General features: G+C 44.3%; 1 protein-coding gene across 1 annotated transcript in view; it reads right to left on the bottom strand.

Moving 5' to 3' along the window:
• Positions 1-26,685, bottom strand: part of TMEFF1 (transmembrane protein with EGF like and two follistatin like domains 1) — a 203,637-nt gene that overhangs the window by 42,643 nt on the left and 134,309 nt on the right. Inside the window, exon 4 of the mRNA XM_067569816.1 lies at positions 11,238-11,264. Coding sequence (XP_067425917.1) covers positions 11,238-11,264 — 27 coding nt within the window. The remainder of the gene's footprint in view (positions 1-11,237; positions 11,265-26,685) is intronic.

The raw sequence follows: 26,685 nt of genomic DNA, 5'->3' as shown, positions 1-26,685 counted from the left end.
TGCAGGTTTTTCTTTGCTGTGTAGACACCCTCTGAGTTTGAATGTCTCCCAGGGCTACCCCTGAGCTGGTGCAGCTTGCACACACACAATTTGTTCAGGGCTGTGCCTAAAGTCATTATCCAGTCCTATGAAAATGAAATATAAATAACTGTACCAGAGTGGAGTGACTAGGGTTTATGGTTAAATTGTAGCCAGTCTTTGGTTGCCCATGCAGTAAAGATTCCTCTCTGACCAGCACACCCGACTAAGAGCTGAAGTCTTTATGTTCCAAATGCAAGGGCTGCTACAGAGATGTCCCTCCTGGGAGCACCTTCTCTAAACGGGGATGGCAAGTAGGGGGAGCCATGGCTCTACCACTCCAGCATGCTGACCCCGTTGTGTGCTGCACCTCTTAAAAGGGGTGTCTCCAATCGTGCTTCTCTCAGCACAACTAGCCAGTTTCCAAAATGCCTCCCAATGCACCTCCTTGAGGCAGAGTAGCTCCACAATGCCCCTTACTACAGATTGTAGCTAAAGGCTCCAATTGAGTGATTTGTCTGATTGACAGGTTATGGGCATGCTATTATGATGCCACAGTTAAGGCTGTGTTCTATTCTGCAGTTAACGCAGGACTTCAACCTCTTTGGGTATGTCTAGATTGCAGTAAGAAGTGTGACTGCAGCACTTGTCAACATCCCTGACCTAGCTTTGATCACGGTAGCTACAGTAATAATAGCATTATAGCTGCAGCAGCATGGGTATGTACTTGAGCAGCTAGCCCGAGTTGTTGCAGTCTCACCGCTATTGGTATTCAAGCTAGCTAGAGCAAAGCTAGTGTGGGGGTATGTCTCCACATGCTGCCTCTGACATACCTTTTGTTTTATATGGAAAACGGCATATTTACTTTGAATTGTCACATCTTTGGATAAAGCTTGAATTTTCTGCTGGCTTACGTGCTTCTCGTCATTGTGTAAGGAATGGATACCAGTGTTGAAGATCCTGCTCACTATCAAACTGTTTGGCCAGTTTAGAAGCAGAGTCCTCTTCCACCCAGAGATCCACACCTTACTGATGGAACATCCATTATTCACCATAAAATACCACACAGCAACCTTAACTCTGCCCCAGTAGGGGGCCAGCCTTCCGGCAGTCTTGTCTTCAACCACGAAATCATAATAAGATAGTGGTCCCCAAACTGTGGGGCGTGCCCTCCTGGGGGGGCATGGAGGAACATTGGGGAGGCATGCAGCAGGGCCCAGGTTAGCCCACACGGGGAGTGGGAAGGGAGCGCCATCCAGCCCACTCTGTCCACAGCCCAGCTCTGGCCAAAGACACAGCTCCACTCCACCCCTTGCTCCACCCCTAGCCCAGCTCTCCCCTCATTCCTTCTCACCCTAGGCCAGCTCCGCCTCTTACCCCAGCTCCTCCCACATCCCCAGTTCTGCCTTGAGCCCAAACTCCTCTGCTGAGCCAACCGTGCAGTAATGGAGGAGGGGCATGGACAGATTCCATTACTGGTAAGTAGGGGCGTGTGACAGGAAAAGTTTGGGCACAACTGCTATAGTTAATGGCAAGAGAGAGGTTTGCTCTCTTTAGGGTGGTTGTGAATTTGGGGTAGGGGGGAGTTTGAAGACTGGCATGCCTACTGGGCAGAATTAAGGTAGGAGTATGTTGTCTGGTGTTGTTCTTGCAATGAAGTGTGTGACTCAGAGTGAAGGAGCAGAGGGTATGTACTGTTAGATGCTTTCATTTTTCTCTTCCTTGCTTTTGTAGTTCTGCGTTAGGTATGTTATATATGTGGCAAACTTAACTCACAAACAGTGTTTTTGTGTATTAACATCATCAATTATGTCAGACAAAATTAACATTTTGGTAGCATTTGGTGAGTTTTCTCTGACTGCATAAGAATCACCATAGAAGAATAGACTAATAGCCAACTATTCCAGTGTCCTGTTTCCATAGTAGCCAATTCCTGATGCTCCAAAGGAAAGATGAACAACTTCAGAATATGCATTTGGTAAATTATGCACCAATATATGATAGGAAGGAGGTAGGAAAGTCACCATATGCCCGAAGAGTAATGAGGGAGCAGTCCCTGTTGTTTCATGAGCATAGGCAATGCAGTTATGCCCAGCCATGAGGACATCACAGCGGGGAGTGGGCTCCTCATTCCCTGCCCCCTCACATAAGGGCCGGACATCTATCCCTTAGCCTCTTTATGGTCTTGATTGTGATACCCTTACTCAGGATAGCAAGGACTAACCCATGAAATCAGTCACCCAGAAGTCACTACTAGAGTCAGGCCTAGTCTACACTGGCCACGGAGTTCGGCAGCATTTGACGGGAAATACGCAAGCTACATACAGTAATTTGCATCTCTTCCGTCGACTTCCTAACATCTAGTTACTGCGGTGTCTCCACTGAGCCGATGGGAAATGCCCTCCCATCAACACAGTGCTATGCAACTTGCGGGGGTGGTTTTACAGAGTAGACTTCTGGGTTTGATTAAGCAAGTCTGTACTGCTGCTCAATCAAACCCACAAAATTGATCCTGCACTCCTGGCAATGTTGCTGGCAGTGTAGACACAGCCTAAGTGCTCACCAGTGTAAAGGCTGCACTTTATGCCCTCTATATTTGTCTCCTTTCCTTGCATCACCAGAGTGTTATGAGTTTAGTTTGTTGACACTTTTACTAACAGGAATAAATGGGGCTAATAGGGGTTTAAGATACTATTCAGGAGAGAATTAGGCCCTTAATGTTTGTAAATCACTCTGAGATTCTCAGATGGAAGGTGTTATGGAAATGCAATGTTGCATTATCCTTCTCCACCTTCTGTAACTGACATGTTTAGAAAGCTGTAAAAACTCAAGGTTTTGACATTTATGAAATATAAAGGTTTTGAAATCTTTATGTTTACTTAAGCCTGACTGTGTGACAACCATGGTAACTGTTGTGCCCAATAAGGGTAAGGAACAGATAGTAGTTTACTAAAAATTGAAGACTATATATCAATTTATTAATTACTAAAAGTAATCTGCCAAACATTCATCATAAGACACTTTAGCTACTACATTTCGGAGAGATTGGGAATTCAAAACAAATTATTTTAATAATAATTAAACTTCGCTATCTGTACTGCAAGCATGTTATTTCCTCAGCTTGAAATCCTGAATTGATCAGCTGCCATCTGTCTAAAATTAATTTTATTTTAATACATAAAATGCATTTTGGTTAGGTAAACAGACACATGCTATAGGTATTTTTACACCAAAAGAGTAAAAAATTAATTCTGTGCCCATAGCATGACATTTAGAGATCTTGCCCCCCTAGGGTCTTGAAAATTGTAGAGACTGATACTAGAATATGGAACCTTTCACTTCTAGGTCACTGATCTGAATCTGAAGAGCAGCACTGAAGTGAAAAAGTCATTATTGTCTGATAACTGTTTGTTGGCCTACCTGACAGATTGGTGCTTTCAGACCTGTTCCTAGTGGACAGCTGACTATAGCACAAAACCAACACCACCAACACTGGCACTAATTCGAATCCTCTTGGTTGTCTCAGCAGAGAAGTTAAGAATAGACTGGAACCACAAGAGAAGAGGTTTTGCTGTGCGGAGAAACAGGAAGAACTGCCCAGAGGGAACATTATCCCTAATATGAGCTATTGTCTGTGACCTTGGACCAGCTAGGTATCCCAGCAGATTTAGATGGGCCCCTGGAACCTAAGTTGGTGACTTCAGAACTATTGCCCCCTCCATGTATGTCAGGCAACAAGAACCACCAATGGTTTACCAACGGTGGTCTGAGAAAGCCCTCCAAATAAGACATACTGAACAAGACTGAATAACACCCTTTATTTTGTCTGTTTTGGCTAGAACCTTTCTTTGTGCATCACAATAAACAACTTTCACAAAACTGAACCCAACTGCATCCCCGAAAAGTTTCCCTTAAAAAATTACATTCATATCCCTGCCTACTATCCCAGGCGATGGACCAAAGTGGGTACTGATGTACTGGTATATTCAACCGCTGAATATTGCACACTAGTCCGGGCAGGCAGTTGACATACCAAATCTCTGAATGTGCAGCCTGATGAGAATTATCAATGGAACATTAAAATCAACATCCGTTCAATGATTGCCCACTCTGGCACCTACAGCCTCAGCCAAAATCCAGAGACACAGACACACACACAGTTTGAGAGTACAATAAAAAAACGATGAACCTCCCAGCCTGAACTTCCCAGTTTATAAGGACCTCCAGAACTTTCTAAAGACACCTCTGAAATGCAACAAATCATTTGGGGATTGGCGTAAAGTACTTAAAGCATCCTCATTCAATCCTGAGGCACACTGGACAGAATTATGGGATAATACTAATGTCCCACACAAACAGCTGATTGCTAATCCCCCCAAAAGAACTTCCAGGCTTTAACCTCTCCACAAACAAGGATCCATACTGAACCATTTCAGAAAATCGCATTGTAAATTAGAGCTAATTTTGATCATTTGCTGGTGGTATCTCGGACCTATATTAAGCCACTTCAGATACTACACACTGGCTCATTAATCTGGACTTGATTATTTGAAGGATTCCAGTCACCTTTTGTACCATTCAGTAGTAGAATAAAGGCAAAGTATGCCTGGTTTGCAACAAAACAGAAGCAATGGGGTTGCATATGTTGTAAATCCAGGCAGAATTTGGCCCAATGGCCCTTATAGTTCTCCTGCAGTTGACTCACCTGCAGCAGGACCAATACAGTGCTTGGCTCTAAAGTGCCTTTTAGCAAATAAGCAGGGGATACTGGAGTTGGTTGAAACCATGGGGCTACAACTACTGGGCTGTTTCAGATAGTGAGTCATTAAGAAAGCCACTGCTCAATGGGTTTTTACCGCCAATCAGAGAAATCTGAACTCAGCAAAACCATGCTTTCATTAAGAGAGCATAGTGAAAAAACAGACTAACTAAATTATCTCCTCAGTCATATTTATGCAATCCTACTGAAATCACTCTTCCCAAGGCTACTTCAGTGAGTGCTCTCAACTGTCACTCTAGGTAGAATCTGGTGCATTAAGTCCCAATAGAAATAAAAGAGGAAAAAAATCTTTGGAGATAAAAAAAATCTTTGTATGCAAAAACAGAAAAAACAAAGCATGCAAGCTAGCCAATCAATTCCTTCACAGAGATGGGCATCCTAAGAATTTTGTTTTCCTGCTCAAACTACTGAAAGGTGGTGTTACACCCACTGGACCAAATTCTGCCAAGATTTACAACTTACATCGCCCCACTGATTCCATTTTGTTTTAAGTCAGGTATACTTTGGCCCATTCTCTGGGATGATAGGAACACGAATTTAAAACTGTGACCTCTCTTTCGCTGAAGTGAAAATAAACAGTAACAAATCATATCTATTAGGAGAATATAAAACAATTAAGATGATGTGTTTTGCAGAGCAGGAAAACTGTTGAATAATGTTGTTATGAGCTGGGTGATACATGGTTATGGGTTGAGTTAAAACCTTGTTGAGATTGATGGGTAAAAACGCACACTTCAATTAACATAACTGTCAGGATAAATTAATCACAATCCTTCAGCTAAAACAAAAGGGGGTGTGGACTGCCTAGGAATTTCAGATTGTGTGGGCAGAGGGGTTTTGCTGATTATTGTTTTTGATGTGAGAGACAGAGAGAGAGAGAGAGTGCAAGAGAAGGGTGAGGGAGAGACCACACAACTAGAGATAGAGACAACCTGAGGAAATCCAAGCAGCAGCCTGTAACAGTGTAACCTTGACAGAAACTTAGATTCTGGGTTGGGGGGTGGTGGCTGAAAAGAATCTTGGGGCTGTAAACCAAAAAATTATTCCTTTTCCCTATGGTTCCTCCTGTGTTTGTAGAAGCAGGGCTTTGCACATTCCTTGTAATTAAACAAGACTGCATCAAAGAAAATACCAGACTCCATAATCAATTTTGCCTCCCAAATGGAATATCCCCAAATGGAATATCCTCAGAACCCCAAACTCTGATTAAGTGCTTGGATCAAAAAGGGGGTAATTATGTATAAAACTACAAAAAAGTCCTTGTCTTTATATATATTCTAAAGAGTCCTAAAATCATCAGTTGTGGTATCATATAAACAATATTTTCAGAGATGAGCCTCAGTAATTAATGCTTCTTTGAGTAGGGAAGTGGGGGCATAATGGAATATTAATGAGATTTTCAAAACTGCTTTAACTTCTGAATTAACATCCCATACTCTTATTAAAAGTGGCTTTGGAATCTCTAATAGCCACAAGTGATCTGCAACTGAATTTCATAAATTCAGTAAGTACAATAAAAATAATGCATTGTAAGTTCAGACTCCTGTGATGAGCAAAATGGGTAATTTTATTGTGACTGCTAAGATGTTGAAAGAGGACAAGAGACTGGAAATCGCTCATCCAAAATGTCAGAGGGCAACCTACATAAGTGTGGCACAGCTGAAAAACAGGTGGATGATATGCCTGTCATTTCACTGTCAGGCTTACTGCAAAATGCTATAACTCCTACTGCTTCATTCTAACATCTTGGTGACAGTAAACATGATTTGGCAGAGGGTCCAGCAGAGTAGTTACATGTTCTTTGGCCTTTTTCTGATACATGACAATTTAGGGAAACATTGTCTGAGCTAATACACTGTGGAACAACTCTTTTTCTTATTGTAAATCTGCTCTTTTGGCACAAACATCACTGTATTTCAGATGATGCTGTTCTCAAGTAGGAGGATATTCTGTGTAAAGTCAAGTTACAGAATAACTAAGGAGTCTGTTTCCGTGTTTGGCAGCTGAAACAAAACCACATGAGCCAACATCACAAATTTAAATCACACCTAGCGCTAGCAATCTGTTGAACAATTACTTCTTTTTGCAATGGAAACCCTAGCAGTCAGATTCATGGTGATTGCAGGGCAGAATTTAGACTTTTACTGTTACTCTACTCAAATGCAAAAATCTACTAATGTTACCATGGATCTGGACAGCAACATCCACATTTTCGGAGCTGCATATGATCAGTCACACATATACACTTTGTGTTTGCAGCTATCACAAGAGCATATACTATCATACATGACCAGTTAGATACATAACTGGCATTACCATGATTAGCATCTGAAAATTTGAATCTGTAGTGTATTGAGGATTGTATTGAGTTTGCAAGCTATCACTCTGGGGGGAAGTGAGTGGTGGGGCTTCCTGTTCCTGCTTGCAGGCTAGGGGCATCAGTAGGGAAGCATGAGATCAGCAGTCAGTTAGCAGACACACACTGCATAAGGTATGGCTGGGAGGGTAAGTTGTGCCTCTGTTTTTGGGAGCAACCAACTTTTTCCTGTTTTGGATTCTTGTGTGTTATCATTCTGTTCTTCTGAATTCTAAGAAATAAAGTAATTGTGATGGATCTGCTAAGCAGATGACTATAACGCTCATCAGCCAGCCTCCTCCCCATTGCACTTCTCTTTCCTCTAGCCAGGCAAAGGGAACAGAGAAGGGTCCTGCACCAGGAAGTAGCCGGGCTCTGTTAGGAATGAGCAGCTGCATGGCTAGCCAGGAGCTGCGGAAAGGCTGGCTGCAGGCAGAAATCTCAGGAATTGTATGCAGAGCGTTGTGTGGAACAGATTGTGACTGCTGGACATTGCCCTTGGGTGCAGGTCTGTCTGGGGCTTATGAGGAAGCAGCAGTGGCTAGGCAGGGAGCCAGTGGAGAGGGGCCTATGAGAGAGATACCACTAAGTGACCCTGACTTGGAAACCTTCAAGCTCCTATTTTCTTGAACAGAGACTGGAGAGGGCATCCCATGCACTAGGCCCAAAGAGACTGGACTCTTAGTTGGACTGCCACAGGAGCCCAACTATTTACTGATATTACTCACTTTGAACTTTGACTGTTTAAGCTTCTGTACCTACGGTATTTGCAACCTTTCCCTTTCCTGCCAGCCCTAGTAAAATACCCTTTCATTTAGTTATGTGTCCCAGTAGTTACTGGGACCCGCAAGCATCTACAAGGACTAGCTGTTGAAACACCTACAGTGATTGCCTCCAAATCACAGTACATCTGGCACATGTACATCACAGTACATTATGTTGGCATGTTGGGGGTTCAGTGTGCTCCGGCCCTGAGAAACCACAATAATGACATAGTGTTACATTGCAACCTTCCAGCAAGAATATTTATGCGTTTTATCCAACTGCTTTGTGTGTATGCTGTGAACATAACAGAATCCTTATTGGGAACCACACAAAACTCCCTTCAAGCTTTGTATCTGTCCTGCATAAAACTGCCTGGCACTGGGAAAGCTAAGATCTCCCCCCACAATGGTTGAGATCTCCTTGGGGACAGACTAATAGCTTGCTACCCTCTCTGGTGCAACTGGGGTGGCCACCAGGATTGCTCCCTCCTCTAATATCAGCATATCCCCTTTTTTCGCTTTCCTTCTCCCCATCCTAATCTCCCTGTTCTGCTTTCCATTTGTCACTTTCAGTTTATTCTCCCTGCCTTCACAAACACAAAGAGTGTTCTCCTCCTCTTTGTTTCCACCAGAGGTTCTCTCATCCTCTCCTATCTTACTTTTCCACTGTCACTGCAGTATATGAATGCTTCACAAAGTTTAATGAAGTTAGCCTTACAACAGCCCTAACATTTTAAGGTGTGTGGAGAATTGAAATGTACACCATGGTAAAAAAGACCCCCTAAGGAGCCTTTTTTTGGTCATTGCATGATATCACTGGAGGGCAGAGTTAAGGTTGTTTGGGTGCCCGAACTGTGTACTTCAAGACCTTAACATTCAGATTTCTTTTAAATGTATCCTTAACTCTGAATTTCCTGAGTTTGTAATATTTGTTCTTAACATTATTACAACATCTATCTAATGCTTTTAGCCTTATGTTACTGATATGTAGTGAATCTCAACTTCAGTTTAACATCATTTTCATTTGATGATCTTCTTGAACTCTTGTCCAGAACAATTTGCAATGGCCCAAGGAAGGAGGGTTTCCATCACTTTGTCAGACACAGAGAAATAACCTGACATGTTCAAGACCAGCCTAATCTTTTTTGTACTTTCTTTTCCTACAATGCAACTCCCAGATACAGCTAGAGTTAGAGGGAAACAAGACTAAATCATTCGGTCATCATATTAAAATTAATTTTAATAAGATTTGTTTGTGTATGACTGTGAAATCAGAGTGAATTTCTATCAACGTATGAGCCCTTCTAAAACTGGAAGCATAGTTAAAATCAGGAGATATGGAATGAACTAACATCATCTGTATTCTCTAGGTAGGAGATGCACAGTGCTGAGGCAAGTAGCCAGTAAAGCAGAGTAGAAAAGGGAACTGATGCAATGAAGTAAAGATCAGGATGAGGGAGTGGGAAGGATAAGCAGTGGGAGTTGCATGGAGTGGGACACTACACCAGGACTGAAAGTGCAAGAGAAGAGTCATAGAAGGAGGTGATGAGGGTCAAGACCAGAACCAGAAACTAACTGTCCCTTCAAGTTACTGACCTCAAAAATCTAAGCAAGAAAAGTAGGAGGGAAGGAAGTAAAGGTGACAAAAACCTGGTACTGGTTGTGGCCCTGGAATTTAGCCATAGGAGGGCTATTACCAGACAACTTTTGGTGAAGAGAATAGTATTGACCCAGTTCCCTCTCAGTATATAAACAAGAAAGGCGAGCTCCTGACTCGTTATAAGTTACATTTAGTGTTTAGTCACACAGTAAAGTAAATAACCATTTTCCACCAATTTTTAATGTAATTAAAGATATTTTGAAATATTAAACAACAAAGGGGTGCTGGATGGTTTAGTGGATTTTTATCGCAAAACTACTGGTTCAAATCTGATCTAGGTAAGCTGTAATTAAGACCTTATCTATGCTAGAGAAGCACAATTGTAACTCCCTAACACATCTTGCAGCTTGCCTCTAACACACCATGCAGACTCATCTAACTCCTGTCCCTCATGAAGCATGTACTTTTTCCCAGGAAGAGCAGAACTGTTCAAAGCAGGTAATGGAATGATCCAAAATACAATTGGATGCAAACAGATATGCAACAGTTTGTACAAGTCATCATGAGATAGGTACAACCAACCATAGAGCCTTCAAGGTTGCAGGGACTGGTGCATGTGGACAGGGTATATTGTGTCCACTTAAACCCTGGCAAGTGTGGTGTTCTGCACTATCTGTGAAGTGATTACAGAGTTCCCGATACTCCTCAGGTACCTGAGAGAACCAGGATATGTTGCACAGGGAACTTAATAAATAGAGGGACTTCTTGGTGATGGAGCTTTCTGGTTGCTTCTTAAGTCATAGATTTTTTTGTTTATGTCATCACTCTACACCATTGCAGCTTGCACTGGTTCAGTTACACCACTTCAAATTGCAACCATGTAATTATCTAATATAGACACAGCCTAAACATAAAATGATTCGGTTGTTCCATCCAATCTTTAGGGACATGTGTCTTCATCTCACATACGCCATCCATATGGCACAAACTAGAATTCTTGCTAGCAGTCTCACCAAAGATTGATAAGAATTGAAAGCAAACTATTAGACTCCTTTTTTGTTCCTAGAACAAGGCTGAGATACTGACAGGGAAAAAGGGAGAAGCCTGCATTTACCAACAGTACTATGCCAGTTCTGTGAATAAATGGTCATGGGCAACAAAATTTATTAAATTACTTATTTTTTAAAAAATAAATACCAAACAACATACATAATATATACCTGAGTATTTTAAAAATATATGCATAGTATGACAGAGGACAAACTGACGTGTGATAAATGACACTTAGGAAAAGGACATTTGTCAAAATAAAGGATGTGGAGGAATTTACTATATTTACTGAGAAAGAATTATTTTTTTTAAACTGAAACAAAAGTAGGTTTTCCAGGAATGTAAACGTTACCGGGCATTGTTGGATACACGGAACAGCACCATTATAATGTGTAAGAGAACCAGAAAGTGAAAAGACCAGACTGAATCCAATGTCCAAGCTTGCCGCATACAAACTGTAAACTAGTCACTTAAAAATGTATTTTTGTGGAAAAGAATGCCCTTCATGTATTACTGACACCACATTGGAGTTTTCATGCTGAAAGAATTTTAAAATGATCTGTTTTTCATAATTTACATGAAAGAGTGTCCCTTGAACTAAAGCAGACTTAAGTACACACAAAACTGAACTACAACGGAAAACAAGTGCCATTGTGACTGTGTACTTACCCCCTTCTCCTGATCCAGAACCATTATCTGATAAGGAAATAAAAGGAGAAAAATCACAACATTGTCCCAGGAACATCTCTTTATTCAAGAACCTGTCATTGCAAAAACATTTTAAAAGTATTACACATCAGGAAACATGTCTAAAAACAATGTCTCCCATCATATCAGTCATCACTAACAGAACTTGTCTAGTCTTATCATACACTCTTTTCCCTACTGGTCAAGATAAATTTGCTCTAAAAGCAACAGTGGGTTGTTTTGTATGTGCTGCGGAAAACCATTGCTTGTAGCCTGTATCTGCATCACCAACAGAATTTGGTTCCATAAAGGATATCATTTCACCTACCTTGTTTCTTTCATTGCTTTTTAAGTCCTTTTTAAATTATAAAAGATTCCAAGTTGTTATACAAAACCAGACTAATAATTTACTTTTTGATTTTTTTAATCTATTTAACAGCGGCTACATTTTGACTTTAAGCACAGCCCTAGGCTAGGGATGGTGCCTAAATTGCATGATTCTGGAAGTAACCTCAGGAATCACTGTGACTTTGATATGTCTTTACTGCAGAGTTCGCCCAAGTTACCTATATTAGTCTGGAGTTAACTAACTCCAGCTGACATGGAGACACTGTGAAATAACAGTGGAGCTGCACAGTAGTTTCATAGAATCACAGAATCGTACGGCTGGAAGGGACCTCAAAAGGTCTTCTAGTCCAGTCCCCTGCACTTAAGGCAGGACTAATTATTATCTCGACCATCCCTGACAGGTGCTTGTCTAATCTCTTTTTATAAATCTCCAATGACAGAGATTTCAAAACTCCCCTAGGCAATTAATTCCAGTGCTTAATTACCCTGACAGTTAGAAAGTTTTTCCTAATGTCCAGCTGTGACATGCTGTACCTCAAAATAGCACCTTAGAACCCCCATATTCACTACTATCTTATAATTATTATATGCTTTGTACAAAGTATACCTTGTGAGGTATCCTTTTAAAAGTTTTGATCTGTTGAACATTAATATCCTGTTAGATAGTATGTGCTGTCATTGTATGTGAAGTTATGAAGTATTGCTGTATGTATTACTGAAATATGTTGTGAGGTTGGGAACACTCACAACCAGCCTTTCATTTACAACAGAGGAGTAGTCATCAATAGCCAGACAGCATTAATGGCTCATCAGCACACAATCCACTATCCTAGAGATTTCTCGGAGAAGGCATGTATGCAATAGTTTGACCAATGGTGACTGTCTGACCCCCCCAACACAACAAGATCTTTCCAGCAAGCTGGAAGAAAGTATAAAAGAGGGAAAGTGACGTAATCACTTGGCTTCTCTCCCTCCTTATCTCAACACTTGGAATATTCTCTGTAACACAAAGACTTGGAAGTCGGGAGATTGGTTCCAGGCTGGAAAGGCTGCGTACTGAGGAACTGTAAATTGCTTGTACCATCTGTCAGGGTGAGACACTGCTTGATTCAAATCCTAATTACTTGTAGAACTTAGACTGTGTGTCTATTTTTTATTTTCTTAAGGTAACTATGATCTTTGTGCCTACTACTTATAATCACTTACAATTTATATTTCTGTAGTTAATAAACCTGTTTTATATTTGACCTAAAACAGTGTTTTGTGAAGTACTTGGGAAATCTCAGATCAATTTACAAAGGCTAGTGTGTGTCCACGCCCTACTGAGGGAATGGTGAACTAATGAACTTGCACTGCCCAGGGGAGCCTTGAGCAGCATAAGATGGGTGTCCTGGGTTGTAGGACTGGAGAGGGGGGATTGGCTAGAGCCTCTCTATTGATGGTTCATGAGTGACTGGGAAATCATTCATGTAACTCAGTTGGGTGTGTCCCTGCCTGTGGATGTCTGCGTAAGTGCAGTGTCTGTCAGAGGTTTGTAGCTTGACATCAGCATCACAGTGTCAGAGGCAGCCCAGATTGGTGCATTTGGAGGGCTCAGCGGTCCAACAGTCCAGGTTGCACTCTGGGGACCCTATCACACCAACCTAAACCATCCATGCGGCAATTTAAGCCCATTGCTTCTTGTCCTATCATAGGTTGAGAACAATTTTTCTCCCTCTGCCTTGTAATAACCTTTTATGTACTTGAAAATGGTTATTATGACCCCCCTCAGTCTTCTCTTCTCCAGACTAAAGCAACACAATTTTTTCAATCTTCTCTCATAGGTCATGTTTTTTAGACTTCTAATAATTTTTGTTGCTCTTCTCTGGCTTTTCTCCAATTTTTTCATATCTTTCCTGAAATGTAGCACCCAGAACTAGACACAATACTCCAGCTGAGGCCTAATTAGTGCGGATTAGTAACGCTGAGTGATTGGATTAGCATCTGATGAGTTGTGCTAACTCAAACTGTAGCCTGTAGCTGCATCCCACTTCATTATTGGCTTGGGCATCAACAGCACTGAAGCTTCAACCCATACCTCCACTAGACCAGTTAGGTTAAATTTAAAGCATCACTGAATTCAAGATAGAGATTTTTGTGTGTGGACAGGAGTTGGATTATGCCCAACGTTCAAATTACACTGTGACCTAATACTGCAGTGAAAACACACTGTCCTCAGACACACACTTCTGAGCCACAAATCCTTCTCTTCTACTTCCTTACTCCTCGTGGGGAGGGGAGGAAGAAGAGGAGAGTAATTTACACTGGCCTATACCAAAAGTAAATTGACCAACTGGCTCAGCTACTCCAGAAGGTGAGGAGGGAAGTAGAACCAGTGCTTCACTCATTTCCCACCTCCCCCTGGATACTTGCTCAGGGGATAGAGTAGGCAGGTGAATTAGCCCTGTTTAATTCTACACACCCAGACCCAAACGGGATTCTTACTTCCTTGCATGAGCTCATTGTCCAAGCCAGAAAACCTCCCAGCTTGTTCAATTCTTTTTCTAATTTTCTATATTTCTAAGAATTGTTTCCTCCAATGCAGGAATTATAGGGTGACGTTCTATGGCACTAGGTCACTACCATGTATTAAAAATAACCTCTTACCACAGGGGCTATTATCAGGAATGGAGATTTCCCTGATATTCAACCTATACTTTCCCTTCTTAATTAATTCCCTACTATTACTCCAACTCTCATGCTGCAGTCTCATTGTTTAAATAAACTAATAGGAGAACACAAGGAAAATGTCTGTCTGGTATTTTCTTGACATCAATAATGACCCAATTTCCTGAAAAACTGATAGTCCTTGTGTAATGTTTAACTGTTGCACCACTGCACAGACAGTGCAACATATGGTGCCGCATCGCTTGATTAACAAATTTGAAGGTGGTATCATCTGCATACATGAGCTAAACCCGTAGGCTTCCTTGTGACTGTGAAATTGTGTGATGGGCTAATTCTGTACCTGTCACATAAAAGCTGCTAAAATCTGTCAAATGAACAAATGTTTAAGTCTGAAGAAATCTGAATTACTCCAGTAGCAGTTACTGTAGCTACTTTTTATAATTCAAACAATTATTTCAAACCCTGACTCCCCAATTCCTACCCCAGGCACATAAAGCCCCAAAGGCAACAGCACTCTACAGGTCTGTTGCATGTGAACAGGACATTGAGACTCCATGGAAAGGACTTAGATATCCCCTGTATTCTCTGGGCTTCATTTAAACAACCATGTACATGTGCTTCGAGGCAGGGAGGGTGTGGGAACATAATGGTTCCATAAACTTGTGAATACACCAGACAAAACCTCTGGGCCTCTTATATGGAGGCAGGGATGTGCTGCTGAGAAAACAAGGTTACTTATCAGTAACTGTTGTTCTTCGAGATGTGTTGCTCATATCCATTCCAATTTAGGTGTGTGCGCGCCCCGTGCACAGATTCCCGGAACCTTTTTCCCTAGCAAGCCCCACAGGGCCAGCTCAGGCGCCCCCTGGAGTGCCGTGCTCATGTCGCGGTATAAAGGGCGCTGCTGGCCCCGCGGGTCCCCAGTCCCTTCTTTCTGCCGACTCCGACAGTGGGGATGGGAGGTGGGTTGTGGAATGGATATGAGCAACACATCTCGAAGAACAACAGTTACTGGTAAGTAACCTTGTTTTCTCTCTTCGAGTGATTGTTCATATGCATTCCAATTTAGGTGATTGAGTAGCCATACCCTTGGAGGCAGGTAGGAGTCACTGACGAGCGGCTCTACTCAGCACGGCCCTGCCAACCGCTGTGTCGTCTCTTGCCTGTTGAACAATGGCGTAGTGGGTTGTGAAAGTGTGAACTGATGACCAGGTGGCTGCCCTGCAGATGTCCTGCAGTGGCATGTTCTCTAGGAAGGCCGCTGATGAGGCCTGAGCCCTGGTCGAATGTGCCATTACCGTTCCTGGCAGTGGCACTTTTGCTTGCTCGTAACACGCCTTAATACATGATGTGATCCAAGAAGAGATTCGCTGGGTGGAGACGGGAGAGCCCTTCATACGGTCTGCCACTGCTATAAACAGCTGAGTCGTTTTCCGGAAGGATCTGGTTCTCTCCACGTAGTGTGCTAGGGCCCGCCTGACATCCAGCGAATGCCATCTTCGTTCCTCATCCAAACCATGTGGTTTTGGGAAAAACACAGGGAGGAAAATATCTTGGTTACAGTGGAATTGGGACACTACCTTGGGAAGGAAGGCTGGGTGGGGCCTCATCCTGACCTTATCTTTGTAAAAAACAGTATAGGGGGGTTCCGAAGTTAGCGCTCTTAACTCAGAGACCCTCCTGGCCAAAGTAATGGCCACCAGGAATGCTACCTTCCAAGAGAGGAGGAGCAGGGAGCATGTAGCCATAGGCTCAAATGGGGGTCCTGTCAACATGGTGAGGACCAGGTTTAAATCCCAGGGAGGGACAGGGTCTCGAACCTGTGGGAACACTCTCTCCACCCCTTTCAAGAATCTAACCGACATGGGGTGGGAAAACAACAACCGTCCCTCCATCGGCTGGTGAAAGCAGAGATAGCCGCCAGGTGTACCTTCAAAGAGGCCAAGGCCAGGCCTTGGAGTTTAAGATATAGAAGGTATTCTAAGATCACCTGTATGGGAGAGCAGGTAGGAGTGATACCCCTGGTCTCCACCCAACTCGTAAAGCGCCTCCACTTCGCCCGGTATGTAACCTGCGTGGAGGGTTTTCTGCTACCAAGCAGAATCTGTTGGACCTGTAAGGAACAGGCCCTTTCACTCTCTGTCAGCCAGAGAGTCTCCAAGCTGTCAGATGGAGGGAGTCCAGGTCCAGGTGCAGCAGGCGCCCCTGGTCCTGGGAGAGCAAGTCGTACTGGTTGGGAAGTGTGAGCGGTGAAGCAATGGATAGGTCGAGCAGCGTACTGTACCAAAACTGCCACGGCCACGCTGGTGCGATCAAGATGACATCCGCCCTGTCCCTCTTGATCTTGAGAAGGACTTGAGGGAGGAGTGGGATGGGGGGAAAGGCGTACATCAGGGACCCCGACCATTCTATTAGGAACGCGTCGGACAGGGAGCCCGGCTCACGACCTCTGAGGAGCAGTATCTCGGGCACTTCTTGTTGCACACGGACGCAAAGAGGTCTAGAAGGGGAGTGCCCCACATATGGAAGATTGAAGTTGCTACCTCGTGGTGAAGCGATCACTTGTGTCGGGGAGAGAACGACCTGCTGAGGTGGTCCGCCTCGTCATTCCTGATCCCCGGGAGGTGAGAGGCAAATAAATGAAAATCGTGCCTCACTGCGAAATCCCACAGACACGTAGTCTCCTGGCACAGGGCCGAGGAGCGCGCTCCCCCCTGCCTGTTCATGTAGAACATAGCTGCTGTATTGTCCGTAAGGACCAGGACCCCCTTTCCCCTCAGGAATCTGAGGAAGGTCTTGAAGGCCAACCAGACCGCTCTGAGCTCTCGAACGTTGATATGTAGAGCTCTCTCCGCTGGTGACCATAACCCTTGGGTGCTCAGGTCTCCACTGATGTGGGCTCCCCATCCCACATCCAAGGCATCCGTGATAATGGTCACGGACGGAGTCAGGTCTCTGAACGGAACTCCCTTGAGCATCTCTCTCGGATTCCTCCACTAACTGAGGGAGGACAGCACCTGTGGAGGAACTGTGACCACCTTAGTCAGTGAGTGTCTGGAGTGTGCATAGACCGAAGCTAGCCATGCTTGTAAGGGCCTTAACTTAAGACGGGCCAGCCTTACCACATACGTGGAGGCTGCCATATGCCCCAACAGCTGCAGACAGTGTCTGGCTGTCGTCATGGGGGACGTCTGCAAGTCTGTGATAAGGGATCCCATTGCCTCAAAACGCGGCAGAGGTAGGAAGGCTCTGGCCTGTATGGCATCCAGGGTGGCCCCTATAAAGTCTATGCGTTGCACCAGGGCGAGTGTGGACTTCTGCTCATTAATGAGTAGCCCCAGTCTGGTACATGTGGCACAAACCAGTTCCAGACTGTTCTGCACCTGCTCCCGTGATCTACCTTTGATGAGCCAGTCATCCAAATAGGGGAAGATTTGTACCCCCTTACAGCGCAAGTGGGCTGCCACTACCGCCATACACTTAGTGAAGACTCTCGGGGCTGAGGACAGGCCAAATGGGAGTGCCGCAAATTGGTAGTGGCCTCCCTGTATCCTGAACCTCAAGAACCTCCTATGTCTGGGTAAAATGGAGATATGGAAATAGGCATCCTTTAAATCGAGGGCAGTGTACCAGTCCCCTGGGTCTAGGGCAGGAATTATGGAAGCAAGGGAAACCATACGGAACCTAGTACGTCTGATATATTTGTTCAGACGACGGAGGTCCAAGATCGATCTCAGTCCCCCCTTGGCCTTGGGGATCAGGAAGTATCTAGAATAAAACCCTTTTCCCCTTTCCGTCTGCAGAACCTCCTCTGCCGCTCCAAGCTCCAGGAGTGAGTGGACCTCCTGTAGCAGGAGTTGTTCGTGCGCAGTCCCCAATTTGATTTCCCAGGCCTTATACGGCCCGCCGCGGGCCGGACCAAAGGATTTCGCGGGCCTTATACGGCCCGCGGGCCGGACGTTCCCCACCCCTGGACAAGACGAACTAGTGGATCTCCTCCGTCTGCGACCCGACCGCTTGTGTCTACGTTTCCCACCACGGGAGCGGGAGCGACGGCTTCTGCGGCTATGCGTCGAAGACGCCGATCGTGGACGTTGCCCTGCTCCCAGCGCAAAGCTCGGTGCCGGTGCCGTCGGTGCCGGTGCCGACGTCAGTAGGGTCGGTGCCTGAAGCCCTGGAGTCATCAACATCTTGGTCATCAGTGGTTGGGACACCAGAGGAGCCAGAGGCACGGACGGCATCGACCACATCAGGGAAGCCTGCTGCCCCGTTGGATCTGGCAGCGTTGACAACCCCGGTGCCGGCGCTCCTACGGTAGCCGTAAGGGACAGTGCCGATGTAGTCGGCGCCGTCTTAGGGGAGGTCTCCCGAGCATCGCTACGGCGCGACCTTCTGTGCTGCGGAGAGCTCGAGCCCGACCCCGGGGCGCTGGAGTCGGTGCTAACCCCCTTGCTCCAGCTCTTCGGACCTCTGGACCGCCCCCGGTGCCGCGGTGTCGAGGCGCTCGACGACCTCCGTGACCGTCTGCGTGAGGGTTGGGAACGTTGGTCCCTCCACCCACCGTGGCTACCCAGCACGGGTTTGCCCCGAGACGCAAGTCCCGCGCCCCTCGGCCGAGGGGAGACGGAGGCGTGGGCAAGGCCACGAGGGCCCTTGCCGCAGCAAACGCCTCCGGCGCCGACGGCCCTTGTAGGAGCGCTCCCCCACACTTCAGAGTCGGGGGAGGCTCCCTACGAGGAGACACCGGTGCCAGAGGGACCTCCACGGCACGTGGCTGGGGTGTCTCCTGCTCCTCTCCTTGCTTCGATGGTTGGGAGGAGTCTCTGGAGGCGATGCTGGTCGCTTTGGTTTTCTTCGGCACCAAAGCCTTCGGTGCTGGAGCCGGTGCTGGCGGTGCGCTCTGCACCGAGAGTACACTCGGCGCCGGTGATCGGGACGGCTCGGATGCCGGTCGGAGCGCAGCCTCCATGAGGAGTGCCTTCAGCCTCGCGTCCAGTTCTTTCTGGGTGTGGGGCTTGAAGGACTTGCAGATCCTGCACCTCTCCTTGTGATGCTGCTCTCCGAGGCAACGGAGGCAGCGATCATGGGGGTCGCTGACAGGAAACTGCTTAGCACAGAGGGAACAGCTCTTGAAGCCCGTGGAGCCTGGCATGGCTCCAGTCAAAAGCCCCTGAGGGCCCTTGAACTCAAGTCAGCGGCTTCACTAACTGTTCTGTCTTTGAATAATAGCTCGACTTAACTGATCTCTAATCTGGATAGCTCTAATAGATGAAAAGGCTAGGGACTGCTGCTTGCAACGGCAAGTGGCAGAAGTTCCAGCAACCGTCAGAGGCGGAAAGAAGGGACTGGGGACCCTCAAGGCCAGCAGCGCCCTTTATACCGCGACATGAGCGCGGCACTCCAGGGGACGCCTGAGCCACTCCAGGCCCTGCGGGGCTTGCTAGGGAAAAAGGTTCCAGGAATCTGTGCATGGGGCGCACACACACCTAAATTGGAATGCATATGAGCAATCACTCGAAGAGAGAAGGATACTTCAGCCTGGAGGCTGCAGTAGAAACTCCACTATCATGCTGTAGATAGGGGAAGGAAGACTCCCTTCTTTGGGGAATACCACTCCAATGCCTAAGATTTGGTCTACACTTACCTCTGTGATTCAGCGGCAGTCGACAGGAGTTACGCAAAGTACGTGTTCCTGTCGACACAGCGCTAAGCCACTTGCGGGGGTGGATTAATAACATCGACTTCTGGATCGACTGAGCGGGTCTTCACTGACCGCTCAATCAATCCAGATAAGTCAATCTGACGGTGGTGACTTTGCCGCTGTCAGTGTAGACATAGCCTAAGTCAGTTCACTCCAGCTGGGTGCAGAGGAGAAATTTTGATCCTCAGTTGGTGAACATCCTTTGACATTAATTTACATCAGCAGAGGATCAGAATGTTTGCACTGGCAAGTTCCCAGCTTTGGAATTACAGCTTCACAGTTTGATCTGACAGATCCCAAATTTGCCTTTCTTCAGGCTATGCTGTAAGGCTCATTTATGTACGTAGGGCATGCTGGGGGAATGAGTTGAGTAAGATGGGTTTTTCTTTTTTATTTTGTGAGGGTTGTGGACTGGGACATTTTAAGGTAACTGTTTCATATGCGTAGTATGAATTTGGTTAGTGCGCCTACAGAGATGCAGTAAGAGTATTATAAATTAAATTATGCCTTCTTGGTATTTTCAGGAAGGTGCCCATGTTCTAGAATAGGGCTCAGTGTGCTTGGTTCCTTGAGACTGTGCTAAAAGCTACCGATTAGATTCTGCATCTCAGCCTGGGGGGATGAAAACTCCTCTCCCTTCTGTAGGTATTCTGTATCAGTGTGTTTATGTGCCTGAGGCCAACAGGCAAAACAGATTGTCTTTCGCCATCAAGAGTTTTGAGAGGATGATAGGGTATATCTGTTTCTCCCTTTGTCAGCCCAGTTTTTAGTGATCATAAGTAGGGCCCTCTCAAATTCATGGACTGTGAAATCTGGTCTTCCTTCTGAAATCTGGCTATTATAGGGGGGGTCACAGAAAGAGGCAGCTGCTGGCTGGGCGCCCAGCTCTGAAGGCCGCACCACTGCCACCAGCAGGGTAGAAGTAAGGGTAGCAATACCATGATCCCCTACAATAGCCTTGCAACACCCCCCACCCCAACTCCCTTTTGGGTCACAACCCCCATGGTTACAACACTGTGAAATTTTAGATTTAAATATCTGAAATGTCAGGATGCTGAATTAGAGTGCTTTGTCTGCAGGACAACCATGCTGAAGCAAGCCTGAATGATGGGATAGCATTCTTGTTTCCGAGCCCGGGAAAAGCTTTTCTAAGCACAGGAACAATCTCTTGCACGCTCAACATATTGTAACTAGCCAGCACATGGCACCTAAATGTAAGTAGCCAAGTTGTGGAGGATCAACAGCCTAGAGGGCCAAGAAGCCAGAGGCTTCCATGGCAGCTGTTAGGAGTGGTGCCATTTTGGCTGTAGTGGGGGAGCTCTCTGGAGTGAGGAAGGACTGTGTTGTCCTGAGTGTGGGTGTGCTTGAGCTCTATGTGCAACACCAGTGGGGTTAGCAGCCTCGGGCTGTGGGGGCAGGAGGGACTGGGCCCTTTTTTCCACTGCTGTTGAATTCCCTTAAGTTTCCCAGCCCCACTTGGGCCTGTTGGTCTGTCCCAGCACTCTGCCCAACGCTCTGTCATGGGAATGGTTTGTACAGCCTCATGTATGTAACTGGGTTTTGTGTCAGGAGTTTCTGGACCCACCTAAGCAAAGGAGGCAAATGCCTGAGCTGGAAAGGAATTGGTTCAGGCTCACTACCTTAGCACATCTACCAGCACCTGTGTCTAGGCTGCTGACACCTGATTAGTATCAGAGGGGCCCTGTTCTTTCCCCATGTCCCTAACCAAGTCAGGATTTATTAGAGTGGTCTCCATGGAACAGCTGTAACAAGAGGAACTACCCAGACAAAAGGGGAACTTCTCAAATATAAAAAAAACCACGGACAGTAAAAGTATGTCCTAGCTGTAGAGATCACCAGTTACAGACTCTTAATTGTGACTGTTTGAGTGAACCATTTATCTCTGGGTGGTTCATAGATACATCCAGATTCATTTAAACACACAAAATTAACCGGGCAGATGTCTTTCACAAGTCTAGATGTGAATTTGGTTCCCTGATCTGTGAACAACTACCAGGTGGTGGGCTTCAACTTGTTGGTCCATAGCCCTGCAGAGTATGAAGGAGCACCATCTCACTTCATCAGCCAGTAGAATCTGTTGATATTCCTTGTCCTAACACAGTAGGCCAAAAGATGGACTCTCACTTTTCCTCTCTTGAAGCAACACTGAAGCCTTTGAACCCTTTTCCATAGCCCCCATCCCTCATTAGTTCTGCCAGGCTGCAACAGGGACTTCGACTGGAAATTTTAGGAGGTGACAAGTTATTTGTTGCTCTCGGTGGTAGAGATGAGGGTTTCTTCATTCTTGGATTCTCCTATAAACTCTTTGGAGGGAAAAACTAAGGTCTTTTCCACCAGCTCTGCTTGCTACCTTCATGTGCTGGCCAGTAGTCAGCCTTTCCTATGTGGCCTTCCATAAAATGGTCAGCATCATCTAGGTTTTATGTACAATAGCAATTGATTTCCTGGATCCGTTTTTGATAGATCACCTTGATAAGGCCAAAGGTGAAAGAGATCAAGGATGGATTCTTTCTGCAAATCACAATTCCCAATGGCTGCCTATATTTCACCTGGGCTTTTCCAGACAACATGGAACTAGATGAATAGCTCACTGTATATTGGGCCATGCAGGCCTTCTGCAACTCATTCCAGGCCAGGAGAAATGCCTCCAGGTTGAATTTGGGTCCAGCTGTGGAGAGTTGGTCATTAAACATCAGGATCCTCTATACCTGGAGCTCCTGTTTACTCACCTGCAACTAGAATTGTCCATCTGTCACAGCACTTAACAAGGGCCTTTAACTTTTTTTTAGCTCTGTCACAACTATGTGCAATTCCACATCTTACCCTTTCGAAACATCACAGTTCCCATGTAATACTAAGAGTGGCAGAGCAATCATCAGCATGGGGACTGGTGTTTTAGGAGGCAAAAGAAAACTGTCCATTTTATTAATTGCAGCAGCCACAGTTTGATAAAAAAACCTTTTTTTTTTTTTTTTTTTTTTGAAAAATGCAGGTTCAGCTTTGAACAGCAAAATATCTCAAAATTTCCAAAAATTGAAATTTTGATGATTTCATTTTCCTCCTTTTTATTCAAAACAACTTTTAATTTTGAGATGTCCATTTTAAATGAAAAATGAAATGAAATGAAATGAAATGAAATGATATTTTTCCTCCAACTTTTTTCGTTTGGAAAAAAATTCCAAAAAAAAATCATTTCAGATTGATCCAAAATGAGTTTTTCAATTGTTTGTTTGTCTACTGAACAGAAAAGTTGGTCTCTTACACAGCTCTAGTACAAACAACAAAAAAGATTCAACTTCCTGCTACTCATTCAGCAGAGTGAGGTTTACACAGCTAACAGGACACGAAATAAGTTTGTAAAGAAGTATGCCAATTTAGTCTCCTCAAACTGCCAGCAGCAACAACTCAATCCTCTTCCTACTGTGTCCCAACCCTTCAGGAGCACTGCTGCCTGCTGGCAATTACCCTTGATTTTGATATGCTAGCAGAAGTTTTCTGAGAGGAATGTTTAAAAGCCTAATTGCCAGCAGCTGTGGGGACTCCAGCTGCCTAAGAGGGTTTTAACCTCTGGCTTGCCAGGCTAAGTATCAGGAACATCCATGCTGGCACATATCGCTAGAAAAGTTTTGCAATCATTTGATCCAAATTTGTGTGCTGTAGCAGAGCTTTTTTCACTTAATCATGGCTTGTGAAATGTAGTAGAGCTGGTCAGAAGATGAAATGCTAGCACACATTGTTTACCCTCAAATCATTTACTTCCTAATGATAAAAATGGGACACTGTATTGGAGCAAATCTTCCTCACAGGCTGGAGAGAACAATTCTGCCTTCTTATTAGGCTTTTTTTACTTTATTTCCAGTACTTAATGCTTATCAGAATTTAACTAGCTGTGTCTCAGTCAGCTATAAAAAAAAATCCATCAATCAATAAATCAATCCATCAATTTTCCAGGCTGTTTTGGTGGTTCAGTAAGGAGAAAACCTGATATAAGGCATTCTTTTCACGTATGTACTTCTCATTACACTCATTGTGAATCTCCTACAGAAAAAAACCCCATATACTGTAAAAATTGGTGACTTCAGGATTCATAATAAGAGTTTGATTACTATAGACTGAAGAACACCAGTTTAAATTAAAAGATATCTTAAGAGACTCATTCTTCACAGCAGTGCAGTTTGTCATAAAGAGATAAAACTAACTGAAAAAATATAATATATATTTGATGGAGCTATATTATTTGCTTTTAATTATGCAAATAGCATGTCCTTTTTAGTTTAGAAGTCCTAATAAAAGTAGTAGACTGTTTCTTCCAATAAATATCCTCTGAGAGCTGTGAATTCAAGAGTATATTATATAAATATATCAGTTTAGGTCATTGTGCATGATTAATTTTGATCAGGCATATATTACAAATCTGTCAGAAGTCAAAATCTTGGCAACAATCTACACAGGCAGTCTGGTTAATAGGAACACAGAAGTTAAAATAAATCATGAACGTTCATTTCTTATTTACTGGTTTGATTTCTTCAAGACACATAAAATGCAAATCAGAAAGTGAATAATGTCCTAACAGAGACAGGAAGCAAACTAAAAACTTTGTGAGTATACTTCCCAACATTCTAAGCATCTGGGGCAATTCCTGTCCCTTGTTCCATCTGCTTGGCACCAGAAATCAAAGCTGACTTAATCAGGCAGTTCAGGGATCCTCCTGGGGAAGGGAAATCCCCAAATGGCATGGAGTAGGTTTAAGTGGTGTAGAGGGACTTGAGTCAGTGCACCTCAGTGAATTTCACCTTCATGAACAGATCATGGATTTTGGAGGTTGGTTTCACTGAATTTCACAGCAGTGGGACAAAGTTTATAAAACCAGATTTGTTAAATCAGTACTAAAATTTCAGACTTAGGTATTATGTAACAGGTGCACTAAATTGGGCTTAACTTATTTCTTTAGTTTACCCCAAATTTTCCAACATGGGTGCCTACATTTAGGTACCTAAACCTCTATTTAGACACTTGAAATAAGAGGTCTGATTTTTCATAGATGCTGAACATCCACAATTCCCATTAACTACAGTGGGAGCTATGGATGCTGAATATCTTTGTAGTCACGGGTGCCAGGTAGTACCGCGCTCACCGTGTTATTTTTGTTGTTAGTGACAAAAAGGAAAATAGAATGTTTGAAGTACGTTTCAGGCATTCTGTATGTGGATTCATTTTTCACAAACCTCCTAGAATGTTCTGGACTTTTGTAGAATCTCGTGGAACCTTCCAGACTTTCTTATAACTACACTTTCCTTGAACCTCCTAGAATGTCAGCCATGCCCTCGTGGTTATATAAGGGACAGGACATTGCCAGTCAGTCAGTGAGATATAAGAATGAAATGAAGTGAGAGCCACCTCTGATACTGTGAGCCTTCTTTTATTGTGTAATTGTGAAAGTGTATGTGTGTGGGGTATGTGTTGTATTTCTTCTGCTTTAACTTGAAGAGTCTGTTTCTGATTGTATGCATCGTACAGGTCAAGAGCACAAAAATATTCACCTAGAATTACTTAAGATCACAGAGTAGATATTCTGTGTGAGCACAATGAGCTCCAGAGGAAGAACTTTATAGTATTATGGTCCAAGATTTAATGAGGAAAAAAACAGACACTTAGAGCCTGGCTATGATCTCAGTTACACTGGGGTAAATCAGGAGTAACTCTACTGAAGTCTTTGGAATTATACTAGTGTAAAACCAGTGTGAAACCAGAATTAAACCCTTAGGGGTCAAGCATGTACTCTGTACATTTTGGTCCAATGTGTCTCAAAACACGTTTTCAACTACTATGATGATAGTTATAAAGTGATACTGCATGTCCTGAATTCCCTTCTTTTTGTGTAGATCTTTGAAAAAAAGGAGATGGACAGAAGGAGTCTCTACAGAGCACTGAGGCATATTATTTGGAATAGCTAAGTGAAGTGGTGATTAGCAACTAGAGCTCTGAAGATGAGAGAACTCATAGTTGGACACAGACCTGGAATGAACCCCATATGACTTGATACTCCCAGGGCCTGAATACTTCACTGAGTTTGCCTCAGTGCCCTAAGTCTTCTTCCTCCACCTGTCTGTCTAGAAGCTGTAGACTCTAAGCAAGGATGGTAGGGTAGGGAGTTGTGGGGGAGAATTTTATTTCTGTTTCAGAGAATCAGGTAATTTTTCCTGAAGTGAAATAAAGGCAGCATGGATGATTGCCTATAGATAAAGCTAGAGGTTGGGAAAGGAAAGTGACTGGACCATAGAAGCATCTTCTCTTGGTTCATTGTAGCTTGGCCTCAGGGTCCAGTATCTCTGTCTGGTCTTTGGCTGCCATTTAAGATTTCACTTCCTTAGCTCTGACCAGAGTTGGGATTGTCCCCATTTCTATATGTATTAGGTAAGACAAAGCTTTATCACAATTCTATATCAAGTCTTCACAACTGGAGACAGAGCATGGACATTTCTGCATGGTTTACTCCTCTAAATGATATAAGAAAGGCACTGGATGACACCACAAATAAGTTCCCCCAAAAGAAGCCTGCTTTCTCCTGTTACTGGTGTATCCATAGGAGAACTGAAGAGACTAATGAGGTGTTCGATTGAAAAGCTCTTGGACTTTTACAATCTGGCCATATGTAAGGCAATGATAATGAAGTCTAATAGTTTATTTAGCCCT

Source organism: Emydura macquarii, unplaced genomic scaffold, assembly GCF_026122565.2.
Source record: "Emydura macquarii macquarii isolate MOO-44397 ecotype Brisbane River unplaced genomic scaffold, CSIRO-AGI_Emac_v2 contig_2948, whole genome shotgun sequence".
NCBI lineage: Eukaryota > Metazoa > Chordata > Testudines > Chelidae > Emydura > Emydura macquarii.
Note: the sequence above shows the minus strand (reverse complement) of the source record. Positions and strands in the feature narration are given on the sequence as shown.